At 39.2% G+C, this 15,626-nt stretch overlaps 2 protein-coding genes across 8 annotated transcripts in view; one reads left to right on the top strand and one right to left on the bottom strand.

Annotated features, from left to right (window-relative positions):
• Positions 1-10,775, top strand: part of FHIP1A (FHF complex subunit HOOK interacting protein 1A) — a 131,795-nt gene extending 121,020 nt beyond the window's left edge. For 4 of the 5 annotated variants that reach the window (XM_061584648.1, XM_061584647.1, XM_061584649.1 and 1 more), the window contains one exon: positions 1,393-10,775. In XM_061584648.1, the coding sequence (XP_061440632.1) occupies positions 1,393-1,640 (248 nt within the window). In that variant the 3' untranslated portion in view covers positions 1,641-10,775. The remainder of the gene's footprint in view (positions 1-1,392) is intronic. The other variant, XR_009757907.1, reaches the window with a different exon arrangement.
• Positions 10,776-10,815: 40 nt separating this feature from the next.
• The window catches only part of GATB (glutamyl-tRNA amidotransferase subunit B), a 59,351-nt gene continuing 54,540 nt past the window's right edge, over positions 10,816-15,626 (bottom strand). For 2 of the 3 annotated variants that reach the window (XM_061583879.1, XM_061583880.1), the window contains one exon: positions 10,816-12,158. In XM_061583879.1, coding sequence (XP_061439863.1) covers positions 12,033-12,158 — 126 coding nt within the window. In that variant the 3' untranslated portion in view covers positions 10,816-12,032. Of the gene's footprint in view, positions 12,159-13,321; positions 13,380-15,626 lie in introns of all 3 variants that reach the window. The other variant, XR_009757798.1, reaches the window with a different exon arrangement.

Genomic DNA, 15,626 nt, shown 5'->3' with positions numbered 1-15,626 from the left:
CAAAAGAATTGCTTAGGTTCACATCAGAGGCTTTCGTCTAGCCCATTGGATTTATCTTTGAACAGCTGACTATCAGGTCATATCATAAACTGCTGTTGAATAGCCCTTCATTTCAAAAGCAGTTTTCCTGGGGAAATGAGGACTGTTTTTAGAGGAAAAACAAGCCTGAGGCTCCTTTGAGGACATAGAATTAGTGTTACGATTCTTTGCGTCCTGGCCACTGTTTTATGTGGCCCCTAAGGTCTTGCAACGAGATCCTTGTCCATCATATTCTTAACATTGCTTCATCTCTCCCCAAAACACTTGCTCATGCTCTGTGAACAAGTTCCAGTATTCAGTGATTATCTATTCATGAAGAGTTTGGTTTTTGTTTTAAGTTCTCCATCAGGTCTCCTGTCTCCTCCCCCCACCAACACTTTCTTTCTTTAAAAAAATAGGATTGATCATTTGTTCTTCCATATTGGTATTTTTTTTCATAAACCTGATGCAGAGACTGAAGGCACTCTGCCTGTGCTGTACCCCCCCCCATGTTGTAGCACCTTTTGAGGTTTCTTAACTAATGCTTATAGAAAAAACTAATGCTTGGATAGCTGCAGGTTTGGCTCTCAGTCAAGCTTGTAATATCAGCAGTCAAACTACAGTGCCTGCAGCCAGTTGTCCATCAACATGTATCATTATGTCAATTAGGGAATATCAAGTAGAAATTGCCTGTGGTAATGGTATATATGAGACTATTTCAATTGTGCATAAGGTTATTGTGGAATGCTCAGAACCAAATTTACCAATATAATAAGGACTTGCTTCCCCAAACTGTAAAGTAAATGTCCTTTTTTTATATATTTGAAAAAAAAATTGGCAGCACATTCCTTTTTAAATATAGAAGGATTTATATTGAATTTTGATGATGATTTAGTTTAGGATAATAGCATGTAGAACAACAGATGCATATGGAAATGTATCTATTAGAGCTTGGAAAGATTTGTTCCTATATGGTCTTTTATCTCATAAAGCTGGAATTCAGAGCCTTTCAGCCTTGGTTCTCTGATAGTAAAATGAGAATATGAATGACCTATCTTCTTAGGGTGATTATGTGGATGAAAGAAAAGTAGAATTGTAAAATGCTTTGCACACTTTAAAGTGCTATAGAAATGATTCTAGTATTGATTCTGGGCTGGTGTTCCATGTACTACACCAGGTGTGGAGAACCTTTGGCTCTCCAGATGGTGCTGAACTACAACTCTTATCAGCCCCAGCAAGCATGGCCAATGATGATGCCAGTTGTACTTCAGCAACATCTGGAGGGCCAAAGGTTCCCCACATCTGTACTACACCTTTGTTATAATAGTCTATATTTAATTTGGTGCAAAAATGATCAATCTTTTCTGTTTTCAGACAACATACAGCACAACGTTTTGGGGAAAGGCAGAAACCTTTCAGAGGATTCTCAAGTCATCCTGCAACCTTTCTCTGGAAGTAAGGCAAAAAAAGGAGCTGCTCTTCCCAGTGTTCCCCAGCACATCAGGAATGCTGTCCTTGCTGCTGCCCTCTTCCCAGAGTTTCTCAAGGAGCTGGCTGCTCTTGCACAGGAACATTCCATTCTGTGTTACAAAGTATTTGGTGATTTTGAGAATTTTTATTAGTTTTAAGACTTTTTTTAAAAAAAGATTTTGTTTTGTTTTTAAACACAGACCTACTTATAAAAAATTCTACTATATGTTCCTGTTAATACTTGATTTGGGGAAATTGTTACATCTTTATGTTGGGCCTTATTTCCAACTCTGCAACATAGACACTGATGTATTAATGGAATGATTTCTTTTTTTATCTTATTCCCACCCTTGAATTTACTTACTTCAGTTTCTCCCTTTAAACTCTGCTAGAGATGCTTTGGGTTAAAAAACATACAATTGTGTAACCAACTGCAAGGTGACTTGTTTTGTTTTTCTGTCTAGGAATGTTGGTTGCTCCGTAAGAGTGTACTTACCAGGACCAGCATGACAAATTCAATAAGCCTTTTATGCAAATAACATTTAAGGTATCTATTGGAGGGGGGAGCAATTCTTTCCCTAATTTGTGCTTTACAAGTGGCTGGAGTTGTGAATGTAAATGGATTCAGCATATATAAGCCCATGACTTTTTGAAAGCAGGTGCTGTGCTGAATACATACCATATTGCCTTACATTGTGGACAAATCTGACACTCTCAGCTGTTGATTCCTTTGAAGTTTAAATCAAATGAGTAAAATGATGTTGAGTGCAGACTGTGTGGAATTTTTCGCCTGCCATTTCTCAGCATTCTTTGATTGCTACCTAACTAAACTCTCAAGCCTTAAATTTAGTACGATTTGCACACAAATGTTTCTATGCAAGCTGTAGTCTTTTTGGTAGAACATATTTGTATCCTTTTATTGATAAGCTGAAGAGAAATATTCCAGTTATTGTTTAAGTGCTGTTAAAAGGTTAACTTCCTCTGGGAGTTGATACTATCTGTTTTTTAAGTCTTTTTTTTAAAAAAAGTGGAAAAGAATAGCCTGCCTCTATAAGCTGTTTTTAAATTTAAAATATTATTTTGGTTTAAGAAGGAACCGTTTTACTCACCAGAAGGGTGTTTCTCAGTGGGCGCCAGGACACCGCCAAGTGGGTATTGTGTTCCTTGCTAGTGCTTGAGGCAGGAAAGAGTTAACACTCCAAACCGACCGTTAATGCGGCCCCTCCCACGGAGTGCTAGTTCGCCGTCTGGCCAAGCTTAAAATATAAACTTATACATATCTAAAAAACTGTGACAACATTAACTGTAATTATGAAAACATACATTTTACACTTAAGTTGTAAAAATAACTATACAGTCTCTACTCAGAGCGACTGCCAACTCCACTGAATGATACATGGGATAGGAGTGATCATTGACTCTTCAGTGTCAACCCGTTTTATTATAATGTTTCCTGTCGTTTGTATCCCAGGGTGGGCCTTGGTGGTGTACTGGCGCCCACTGAGAAACACCCTTCTGGTGAGTAAAACGGTTCCTTCTCCAGTGGGCACCAGGACATCCCCAAGTGGGATGTTCCAGAGCTGACGTATTGATTGGTGGGTACATAAATGTTCAATGATCACTCAGGACCTGCTGAATAACTCGCCTCCCAAAGGCTGCTTCAGCTGAAGCATAAATATCTATTTTATAATGTTTAGTAAAAGTGTTAGGGTTTGCCCAAGTGGCCGCCCTACATATTTCTTGAAGAGATGCATTGTTGAATAAGCTGCAGTGGCAGCTGCTGCTCTAGTGGAATGAGCAATGATGCCTGAAGGTGGTGGTATGTTTAGAGAACTGTATGCTAAGGCAATGCAGCCCTTAATCCATCTCGCCACAGTAGAGGAGGACACCGTTTTACCGAGAGTAGTTGGGTGGTAAGAAACAAACAAAGAATCAGTTTGCCTTATTGGCCTAGTCCTATTTATATATACTTTAAGTGCTCTCCTCACATCCAATGAATGCCAAGCGTGCTCTAGAGGATGCTTTGGCGAAGGACAAAATGTTGGCAATACTATTTCCTGCTGACAGTGAAAGGCTGAATTAACTTTTGGAACGAAAGTAGAATCTGTTCTCAAAATGACTCTGTCAGTATGGAAGATACATAGATGTTTTGCCACCGAGAGAGCTCCAAGTTCCGATACTCGTCTAGCTGATGTTATTGCTATGAGAAATAATACTTTGAAGGAAAGTATTCGTAACGTAGACGTTTTCAATGGTTCAAATGGCGGTGTTTGAAGAGCTGCCAAGACCTTGTGAAGATTCCATGTTGGAAAACGATGATGAACAGGTGCTGACAATAGTGAAGCCCCTCTTAGAAATTGTTTCATATAGGGGTGAGCTCCCAGTGATGCATAAGAAGACTTAGACAGGACTGTTGACAACGCAGATGCTTGTCGTCTCAAAGTATTGGGTCTCAACCCATTCTTCAAACCAGCATTTAAAAAGGATAACACCTCTGTAATTCCCGACTTCCTAGGTGTAACATGATTCCTATTAAACCATTTCAAAAAGGCCGCCCAGGTATACTGGTAGCTTCTTATTGTGGACTGTCTTCTAGATGCCAATATTGTGGTTACCACTTCCGTTGGTAATCCAGCCCTCAGCAGTTTGACCTGCTCAATTTCCATGCGGTTAAGCTCAACCATTGGAGATCGGGGTGGCGAAGCGGTCCTTGTAGCAGCAAATCTGGTCGAAGAGGCAGACGCCATGGGGGCTCAACAGATAGGTTGACTAGCTCTGAGAACCATGGCCTCCTTGGCCAATCTGGTGCTAGTAGAACAACATTGGTCCTCTCCATCCTTACCTTTTTCATTACCTGAGATAGCAATGGAAAAGGAGGGAAAAGATACAGTGTTGCCTTCAGCCAAGGAGAATTTAGGGCATCTACACCCTCTGCTCTGAGAGATGGATAGCGTGTGTAATACCTCTTCAGTTGATGATTGACATCTGAAGCGAAAAAGGTCCACATCCATCCTTCCGAACCTGCTGCGTATCTGTTTGAACACATCTTTGTGCAACTGCCACTCTCCCGGCAACATCTGCTGTCTGCTTAACCAGTCCGCTTGTACATTCTCTACTCCCTTTATATATTCCGCTGTCAATGATTGGAGCGTGTGCTCTGCCCAGGAAATTAGTAGAGATGCCTCCTGATGAAGAACCAGTGACTTCGTCCCTCCTTGACGATTTATGAACGCTTTCACACAGTTGTCTGTTCTCAGCAGCACATGTTTGAGATGGAATAAAGGCACAAAATGTTGCAGCGCCAACCGTGCTGCCCAAAGTTCTAGTAAGTTGATGCTTTGGTTTGATTCGTGAGGGGACCAAGATCCCTGCAGGATTTGACCTCTGCAGTGAGCTCCCCACCCCTGGAGACTCGCATCTGATGTGACAGTCTCCCATGGTGGGTCCTTTAAGGAAAGTCCTCTGCGTAGATTGCAATCCTTTGTCCACCAATGAAGAGCGGTTCTCAGTCGTAACGTCAGAGGAACCTGGAATGTGAATATATTTGCTATAAAGTAAATCATACTTTAAAAAGATTTGACTCTAGAAAACGCAACGAACCTGCCATATTACAGACTATGTAATCAATTATGAAATTTTGACCTTTGTTTTTGAAAGGGACTACACTCACACAAACAAAAACCCTCACCATGCACAATGTGTAGGCTTGGCTCAAGGCTTAACTGGGTGTTCTAGAGTGCTGCAGAAAAATCTCTAACAAAGTGATCTGTTCTGTCTTCCTAGCTGTTTAGTGCGTTTCCTAAAGAAGCACAGGCAGTTGATGAGGATCCCTTTATCAGTTCAGCTTTTGTGAAACCTCTGACTGGAGTAGGAAGGCCAGGTTCTCAGTGGTTGGTCAAACCAGTGAAATATAGGCACCAGTGTGGGGTACCCTGTATCAATCAAGGAAGGCCATAGCTCAGTGAAAGAACCACATGTGTTCCATGCAAAAGGTCCTAGGTTCAATTCCTGGCATCTCCCGGTAGGGCTGAGGAATAGCCCTGTCTGAAATCCTGGAGAACTGCTGCTGTTCGGTACAGAGTATTGATAATACTGAGCTAGATGGAGGACCGGTTTGGCCTTGGAATAAACTAGCTTCGTATTTTTCAGTCACTTATCTTTTGACCCCCTATGCTTACCTACAAGGTGTACAAAGGATGTGAATCTACTTGGCTTCCCAAAACTTAGAACCAGGGCTGCCGTGTGAGATAGAAACTTTACGATTTTTAAAGGAGTGAAAACATACATTCTCCTCCTTGACTTTAATATGTGTCGCTGTAACATTGCTTAAAAAACCCTGTTTTAATACATGTTAATTCACTTGGCCTGTTCCTGAGCCCATTATTTGCTGCAGTGTATGTATAGAACACTTCTATGCCCATTCCCTTCAGGACAGAGAAGATCTTCATTTACTTTGAATTGTAGCCACAGTTCATATTTGAGGGTAGCTTGATTTAATAAGCAATTTACTGAGCTGCATTCACTGGAGTTATGTTGTGCCTCTTTTCTGTAGGCCACTGTTAACATTTGTGAAGTTAGATTCTCACTGAGAGTAGAGAGGAAGGTGATATTTGTAACTCTGTAGATTTTAATGAAGTAGTGTTAATATGAATTTGAGAGTTACAATAAAGTCTTTACAGGGACTTTCTGGAGGGTTAGTAATAGAAAACTACAGAATTACATACATGAATAAGTAAAAATGCCAACCGCAACTTGCTAGAAAGCAGACTATTCTTGACCTATCTGAGTGCAAAATACAAAAAGACTTTGCTATTTTGGCTTGTGTTTCACATGTCACAACCACCCAAATCTGGCAAAAAACAAAACAAACCCCCCACAACTCTGAAATCAAGTGCTGCAGTTTTTGGGTATAATTATCCAAGCCATGATTATAGCACTAATTCAAGCTGTAGTGTTGTAATTATTCCTATATAAATGCCATCTCAGGGAAAGTGAAAATTACATCTTGGTTAATGTGGCTTTGGATTACTTTGCATAAGTAAGCTATTTGGAATAATTTAGAACTGGGTACTGGCCCAAAAAGGCATTCAGAAAGCAAGCTAGCTTTGAAATACGTCTTCAAGCAGGAATAGTTAACAACTTTCTCTAAATCAGCTCAGATTAAGCATTTTACTGATTTCTGTATTCAGGCTGTTTAAAAAAATTTTTTTTTAGTCTTACCTAGAATATCTTCCGTTGCTCCCATGGCTCTATGTAATATCCAAAAATTCCACAGATCACTTGCTGCATCTGATGGAGTACATTCTTGCCACAATCAAGTTCTAATTCCACAAGTGATCAGTTGGGGCTACATGACCAGTGACTTTTTTTAAACAATGAAAAATTACTATTCCTTGCAGAATACAGGTTGAAAATATTAACCCTAAGATGCTCAAACCACCAAGAAAACTGCTCTGATTTTCATGCTGGCCATTTGCAAGCTATGTTAGAAAGGGATAAGCAACCTTTTAGGTCAAAGGAAGCCGATATTTCCCTTACTAACTCCTTCATTAGTTAAATAATGTTAACCATTGTACAAGCAACTGGTTAGCTGGATGTTTACAAGGAGACAGTTTATCTGTAGGTAGGTTGATATTCCCTTTGTAAGCTGCTTGTATGAGGAACCCTGCCTTATAGCAATCTTATTCCCTTTTCCCCCTATAAACTTTAAGTCTCTAATGTACTTCCTGCATTTGCACCAAGATTAGTGTGTGGCACAGTATGGCCTAGCTGCTGCTACAATATACATTTCAATAAACCTATCTGTAATAAGCTTTACAGCATTTACTTCATGCCCTTAACTGTAGAATATAGGAAAGACTGTACTCTATTTTTGTCCATTGCATCTGTGTTTTCTTTTAACTTCAATTTCCTGCACAGAAATACTTTAACATAATGAATCTGAATTCAGTTTGTCTTTAATTCATCCATTCTAAGCACTTTTAAGATACCTACATGCTGCTTTTCCTAAATCCAAAACAACTTAAGAAATTGGGAAGTTTAAAAAAAATGCTTGTGCAAGTGAAGCCTCCAAAGCTACCTCTCTTCAACCTGCTGGTGTATCCAGTACCATTCTGTAGAGTCCCCTGTTGCACAGGACCATCTTTCTCAGATGCAGTAGTGTCTGCAGGAGCAAGGAAACATTTTATGAGGACTCCTTTCACAGTTCTCTGGATCCTACTCTACAAAACAATTTCAACAAAACTTCACAAATGGTTTGTGGCCTATTAACTCTCACTACAGTTCATGCTTGTCCCTGGCTGAGGCCATACAAAATATGGTATGTCAGTTCCAGGCTTTTAAAGGCAAGCGCTAGCTCTCTGAAGCAGTTGTCGTAAAACAGATGTATATTCTGTTGCTCATGCCTGTTAATTATAAGGCAAACGACAGCATTTCACACCAGCTGAATCTTGTGTCATCTTCCAAGGGCAGTCTTGCATCTAAAACATTACTGTGGTGAGAACTCATGGCTCTAAAAGGGACAGAATCTATGTAGCTATTAAAAGGTATTCCTTACCACTACCACTCTGTCTAGGAGCACTGTTAGGCTCCAAACTTGTTCAAAGAGAATAAATACTATTCCCTTCAAAAATAAAGTCATCAACAGTTGAAAGGTTATTCCATTTTGTCTAAACTCAATATCAGTTTCTTACCCACTTGCTTCCAACTACTGTTTCAAGACTTAAGAGGACAGCTTATGGATCATACATCGACTCCATATTTGAATTCTGGCTGATTTTTCCCAGCTATGTAAAGATGCCAAATAAATCAGAGCCGTTCAGGTCAGCTTCCCATGGCATTGAAGTACCTGTTGACTGAGGTTAGATAGACAAGATATAAGCCACAGGCATTCTGCCTGGAGGACCCTAGCTATGATATAAAGAATCTGTGATATTGGAGTGGTTAAAAGCAACGACACAAGCTGCAGTGAGACAGCATTTTTTGGTAATTTGAGAACACTATCCATTAGGTTCATTAATACCATCTCACAGTAATGTCCTACAGGTATGCCAGGATCTGCTGAAAAAAGACGTTTAGTGAGGCTTAACTAGCTTTTTCAAAAAGGGGAGGCTGAATACTAGTCTAAGAATAACCCAGCGAGTTACATACCTATATTCAGTCTGTCTTTTCAAGGGAGGTTAGCTGTTTGTTTTGTTAGAGAGGGATACAAGTGGGTGAGGCAGCCTCCTTCTGGAAGAACCCAGCAGTGATAGAGATACTTTCCCCAAGGATGAGATACTTTCCCCAAGGATGATTGGAATTGCTTTGTGATTGTAAAGCAGTTAAATGACCCCCCCCCACTGCTGCTAGACTTGTCTATGGTAACTTTCACAACCCCCAAACACAGTCTGAATAGTGGATTTAAGCAACTGCAGCAAGTGGTTACTTCCAAAATCCCTACCTTAAACATAGCATTAAGTGTATGTCCTAGTTAAGCAAAGAGTACAGTATCTCTCTAAGGTGATCAGTAGCCTCTTATAGATGTTAGGAAGAAAACTGGAAACCAAGGTGATAGTGCATCTCTACCTACAAGAACTCTCTGGTAAAATAGCCTTCCCAGCAAGCTGTATCCTCAAGCAAACACTTTTTCACAGAGCCTCGATGGCCAGTACTTCAATCACTGGTCAAATAGTGGACAAGAAAAACATCAAAGTGGTTTCTTTCTTAGGTCTTTTAAACCTGGTTGCTTATTACTACACTGTCCTTTGACTACAGATTTTGACAGAGAAAATAGGCTCTGTCTTACTGGTTGCTTTTGGTAGAGGAGTTTATGCTCAAGTTCATTTTCATACCTACTTACTTCTTTTAAATGGTTTTAACTAGGAATAGGTGCTTTCCTGTTTGGCAAATACATCCACACTATGATTGATTGAATACTTAATGTATAAGCTATGTTCTGATATGTACAACTGACAGTAGAATGAGATGGTTGTTATAATTGCTGTTATGATCAACTCACTAAACACTGAGATAACATCCTTAATTCTGTGCTTCTTGCACATAACATGAAAATGTTCATTCAGACTGTTCATTGATTCAAGACAGCATTGTGCCTAGGATGGAGATACATATCCACGTGTATATCTGCATCACCTATCCAACACGACAGGGTGCTTCTGCTTATAGGTCACACTTGGTAGATCAAAAGTGTAGAAAGTTTCCATCAGCTTCATTGAAAACAATACAAAATACCTAATGACACTCAGGGGGTGGGGAGTCTGTAGAATAAAAAAGTAGCTAGCTTTTATTAAAAAATAAACTGAAGGCTTCTTCTCGTTTGGTAGCAATCATAATTCCTCTAAATTCTGGCACTTCGATGGCTCACATGTCTGATAGCCCCACAGATACTTTGTTACAACCAGGAACTATGCTGTAGATACTGCAAGATAATAGTTATATAATATAAGCCAACAAAGTCTTGTAGTATTAGGAGACTTATTTTATATACATTTGGTCACAAATTCAATTTTCACTTTGTTTTGACCCTGCTGTTTACAACCCACCTTACAACCATATATATATATACTAGCAACTGAGGATTACATGTGATACAACTAGCTAAGGATGCAGTAAACTCTAGTCTGTGAGGGCCTATGTCATATGTGTTTTTTTAGGTGCCACAAGATTTCATGTTTGCTGCAGAGCAATCCTTCAGGAAACTGTTTAATCTATGTACTGTTAATTGAAATGTAATGTGGGCCAAGAGACATTAAAGCACAACACTTTCTTTGTACAAGTGTCTTCTACAATTTCCATTCTCATTACTTTGGCTTCTGCTTTGGCAGCAATTGATGGATTATAAACTAATGTCCACTGTCAGGTCATCACCATCACAACTAATGCTTCCAGCTTGAGGCAGCAACTGGTCTGTTCTGGAATATGAGGACAAGATGGTGAGATGGTGAATGGTTGTACATTGCCCCTATAACCTATTTAACAAGTTGTCTGTATTGTATGTTCTTACCTTTTGGTAGGATGTGTCAGATTTCTTCTTTCATGTCTGTTTACTCACTTAAGCTTACATCTCAACTGAGCCAATATAGAACAAAAAAGCAACCACACTGTAATAGAGAAAAGGGCAGGACAGGCCATCTGCTATGACAAAAATATATAATCCCAAACCATAAACAACATCTGCTGATTATGATACTTGATTTCATGGAGACATGCAACCTTTGTTTGAGTGCTAGTGTACATGCACAATTCACTTTTTAAGAGGGACAAAAGTGCCCAAGGTACTTTAATTCGGTCCAGCAAAAATAAGTCAGTTTAAATGTTGCTGCTTTATTGTTTATAAAACAGTTGTATTTATGTACAAATTTTATTCATTAAACATATAAAAACTCTGCCATTCTATATTGTCTTGAAATACCAGCTTGGAGTCTCTGCAACCTGTTTTGAAAGGCTCATTATCTCTTTGCTTCAGTCCAAAAGCAAAATATTTATTCTCTGTAGTGGCTGAAACCTAGAGTAAAGGGTCAGGGTGGGAGGAGTTGGCTTAAAATTCCAGAGGATGGGCAGCTGAATTGCTTGGTAGTTATCTTTCCCCATACAATATATAGAACTGTGATACAAGAGATCTCAAAAAAGCTTTCCTCTTTTTAACAAGGGTCCTTGTTTTGTTTATTTTCTAACTCAAAATAATTAACTGTTTCATTCCAAAGTAGTTTGTGGAGTTGCAGAGAATCAGTATAAGGAGAGAAAAGTCCTTTACATTGGAATAAAAAGATAACTTCCTTCTCAGAGAGGGCATAATGTTAGTAAGATCAAAGGGAACTTTTCTTCTCTCACAAAACAAAGTGTGAATTCATGTTTGGACTGCTGCCATAAGTGTGCTTAATGAAACAGCAAACCTTAAATAATGTATTTTGTATGTTATTTACATGGGCTAGGATTTTAAATTAGAAGCTGAAAGTGATAAAAATTCAGATTCAAATTTACTTGCATTTTGGGAGAAACAGTATTCAAACGAATAGTCATTCTCAAGAGTCCAGTATCGGGTGAAACTCACAATATAAGGAATTTAAGAATATGCCACTCTTTTTGCTTAAGAGCACACTTAAGGATTCCCTTAATCATGTAACAAAATATTTGATTTTGAACATCTGCTGATACAAGCAATTGTAGATATCTTTTATTAAGTGTCTCACATACTTTACAAGCAGAAGGGGGTACTCTGCTTTGAAAATACATTAAGAGGTTTGTATTTAATACACTTCTAAGAAATATTACTGATAATTTAGAGAAAATAATTCAGTATGTTACAAAACTAGCATCTTTTAAACAGAAAACTTGTGCATGCTACAGTTTTGGTGCTCACTTTGCATGCCTTATGTTCCAGTTTGACGAACACTGAAGAGGATGATGGCCTGAATAAAGCTTAAAAACTGCAGAAAGTAGCTACAATAATCTGTACAATGGTTTGACTGCTAAAGATAGTATCAAATAATAACTGCCCTGACAGCAGTTGTGAATATCAGATATGGAATTTTCACTCCAAGTTCCTATGATAGCAGCTTCTCGAGTATTTGTTTCACCAATACAGGATCTGAGCGTCCTCTGGTTGTTCTTTGAACTTGTCCAATAAGCTTATTCAGTATTTTTTTGTTTCCCTTCTTTATCTCGGCCACCTGGAAAGAAAAATGCCAAAAAAAACCCTCAGTTTTGATCATCCTCCAGTAAACACCACTTCCTTCCCTACATACCCTCTTGGGTGTTGAGATCAGCAAAGGGGCCCTTCTGGTAATTCCGCCACCCTTGGAAGTTCAGGGGGTGACAGGCCCTAAGCTGTGGAGTTCCCTCCCCACCGAGGTGCAACTTTTAGTGAATGATAAAGATGCACCTCTTTACTTTGGCCTTCAACACTCCAAATGTATATTTTTAGGACCCACCCTATTTTCTGTGATGTTGTTTAGGTTGTTTTTAATTATGTGTTTAAAATGGTTGTAACCAGCCCTGGGACCTGTGGGTAATAATAATAATAATAAATGTAAAAACACTGAACAAACTTGTTATTAAATTCTAATCTTCCTAATAGGAAAAGCCAGAGCAAACCTTAACAACTGGCAGACTGTTTTCTAGTTTTTCTAGAAAAATCTTTTACTTTCAACATAAAACGTTGATTTAATTACACTTCACAAACCCAGAAGTTAACAATTTTTTTATTCCTATGATATTAAATAGTACAATTCCTGTCTCATGTTTCTATAGAGCAGACAAGGGTCTACCTGGATTTAAAGATTCTACATTTGGAAGCCAAGATAGGGTTGTTCTGCATCCAAAAATGGCAAGCCAAGCTGGACTTTTTATTTTTGGTAACAGCAAGCATAATGCAGAAAGCATGCATTGTGAAATTAAGAGTTTTGCAGTGATTAGTCTTAACTACTAATAAGGTGAAGGGTCATTACAGCACTCTTTAGTAGAGTTATAAAGGAGTCTGTTATAAGAGGCAATGCGTAGCTTTTCGTTAGCATTTGGCTAACATGTTATCTCACCAATGGAGCAGATACTTCAATACTAATTGTTTTGACATCTGTATGCAGTATTTTTCAAGAGTAGTAAATGATTTCACAGATTTAAGAATACACAGTAAACCATGTATATTCTTTTTCACTGAATTCTGTGAAACAAGTTCATGCCAACAGGAAAATAGTTGTGTGAGAAGTGGCTTGCTTGAGCATCTACGATCTTAAAAGGAAGGCATGACTGGCTGGGACCCTGACAGGAGCAGAACCTATGGCTCTTCAGATGATGTTGGACTCTAACTTTCATCTCTCACAGTTGGCCATGCTACCTGGGGCTGGTGGGAACTGGAATCCATCATCCTCTGGAGGACCACAGGCTCCCTATCCCTACATTAAGAGGGAGATTATGTACTTTAACATTTTATTACAGGTTCCATGAGGCAAATTACAATTCCTTCAGACAACTAATATGAAAAGAGGAAAGCTCACAATACTAAAAAAACAACAAAAGTCTTGGAAAAAATAAAACAGGCCTGTAGAACTTGCTACCATTATATCAAACATAGCCCACTAGCCATATACTGTGATCTGCCCAAGTGCGCACACCACTTTTCAGTTAGCAAAAACAAGGGGCTTACAAATCCACTGATGAGATGCATTTGGCTTGGCGGATCATATGAATCACACTGCTGTATCACAGCAATAGCCAACCAGGTATCTCTGGGGAGTCCACAAGCACAACATAAGGCCAATAGCCTTCTACTGTTGTTTCCCAGCAGCTGGTATACACTAATTCAAGGGTTGACAATATCCAGTAGAGGTGCATGTGATTGGGTGGAGCTGCCCTGCCAGCAATGGCATCACCGCTGCTTAGCTGGAAAAGAGAAAGGTCAGGGCTGCATGGTGGCACAGCCACCAATCTAGTGCAACCACAACTTCACCACCACTCCCATCCAGGTAAACGGCAGCAATGCCTATGGCTGGAAGGTGGCTGCAGGGCTCTGCCCCAGCACTCAAACTGCTACTGGATATTACCGACTCTTTAATTAGTCTATAGTATTGTGTCGATTTGTTATCTGCTCCACCATGTGCATATTGCTACTGGCAATACCCAGACACTTTTTAGACAACTTGTGGGACCAGGTTATACTGAGATGTAGTTTTTTGAAGCCATTCAAAATTTAAGTATTTATTCTTCTAGGTAAAAAACTTGTTACTAAAGCAAGATGCACATTCTGTCAACAGTATAGCCAAAGTTTATTTTTTTAATTTATTACATTTATATTCTGCCCTTGCTCCCAGAAGGAGCCCAAAGTTAAGGGGCTTATTAAAGTAATTCTGTAAGCAATATAGTTGCTGCCTCGTTGCTAGAAAACAAAGTTACTACTTTTGAGGTAATGCTGCTACAGAGGGAAAACCTCATTTTCTCAGCATCCAAATCATAGTATGCTGTTGCTGGGGCAAAATGGCATTTTCCCTCAGGGCTAGTGCTGCAGTTTCTAATGTGATTGCCAAAGCCACATAGAAGGTGGTTGGAAACTGCCTGTAGCATCAGTGACATGATAAATCCCTCAATCCCATTTTGTGGCTTCAAAAAATCCTTTGCTTAATCATCACTTACAGGGCTACATGGCAGTGTGTATCAGCAAAGATCCTTCACTTCCTCCACCCATCCCCACCTTCTATTCCCCAAAATCTGTGAATAGTTCTCCCCTTGCAGAAAGTCTGCGGTCCCTGTGATGTTTTGCCCATCATAGGTGGATTGGACACTGTGTTACTGGTCTTGGGAAAGGGCTTGCAGGATTATCCTGTTGTTTAACTAAAGTGTGTTGTGGCAAATACTTTGATTAATTATCTGGAAAAAACCTGTCTCAAAGATAGGATCTCATACTGGTGTGAGCACAGACAATCACCCATTTAAATAGTCTATCATTCAGAAAAGCAGCATCAAAACAGCATTTGATTTTTCATGCTTGACTTAGCTAGAATACTAGTGAAAGAATTACATTCTCATAATCTGTTGTTTACTAGGTCCTAGTTTTAATAACAAGGAGATCTTGTGAACCTTGATCAGTTCTAATTCTCAGTCTATCTGTGTTTGTGCTGCAGTACTAGCTGGAAAATACAGAAGCACTTTCATCAGCCACTGCAAATTAGTTAGCACGATGAAGGTCAGACAGACCTAGCACAAGCTCATTTTCTTTATCAAAAGCTCTCTGCAAAAGCTGTTAGCCTCCACTGAAGAGCTATGGGCGTGGGCAGCATTGTTCTTGATAGATGTTAGCATTTTTCCTACTGCATCTGTAACCAGACAGCATTTTACTTAATGTAAGCAATTCATTACTGCTTTCTCATTCTGTGCTCTGGAGACAACGTAAAAGCATTTATTCCCTATAAAACTAATTTTGACTCTTTGGAAGGATTTCTTTCATTTGCAAGTTCTTTTTTTAAAATTTAACTGGAAGATTAGAAGCTTCAGATTGAGATGTTTTATACTTTGCTTCTAATATACATGCAAATGCTATTTTACTAGTGTAGTCTATAAAGAATATTCAAGTTAGTGCAGTTTCTGATGCCAGGGAGATGTAGATTTAAATCTTGGCTCAGTTACCATCTCTTACAGCAACTTCACAT

The sequence above is a fragment of the Rhineura floridana genome, chromosome 9, assembly GCF_030035675.1.
Source record: "Rhineura floridana isolate rRhiFlo1 chromosome 9, rRhiFlo1.hap2, whole genome shotgun sequence".
NCBI classification, from domain to species: domain Eukaryota; kingdom Metazoa; phylum Chordata; class Lepidosauria; order Squamata; family Rhineuridae; genus Rhineura; species Rhineura floridana.
The sequence above is the reverse complement of the archived record's forward strand: the minus strand, read 5'-3'. Positions and strand labels throughout refer to the sequence as shown.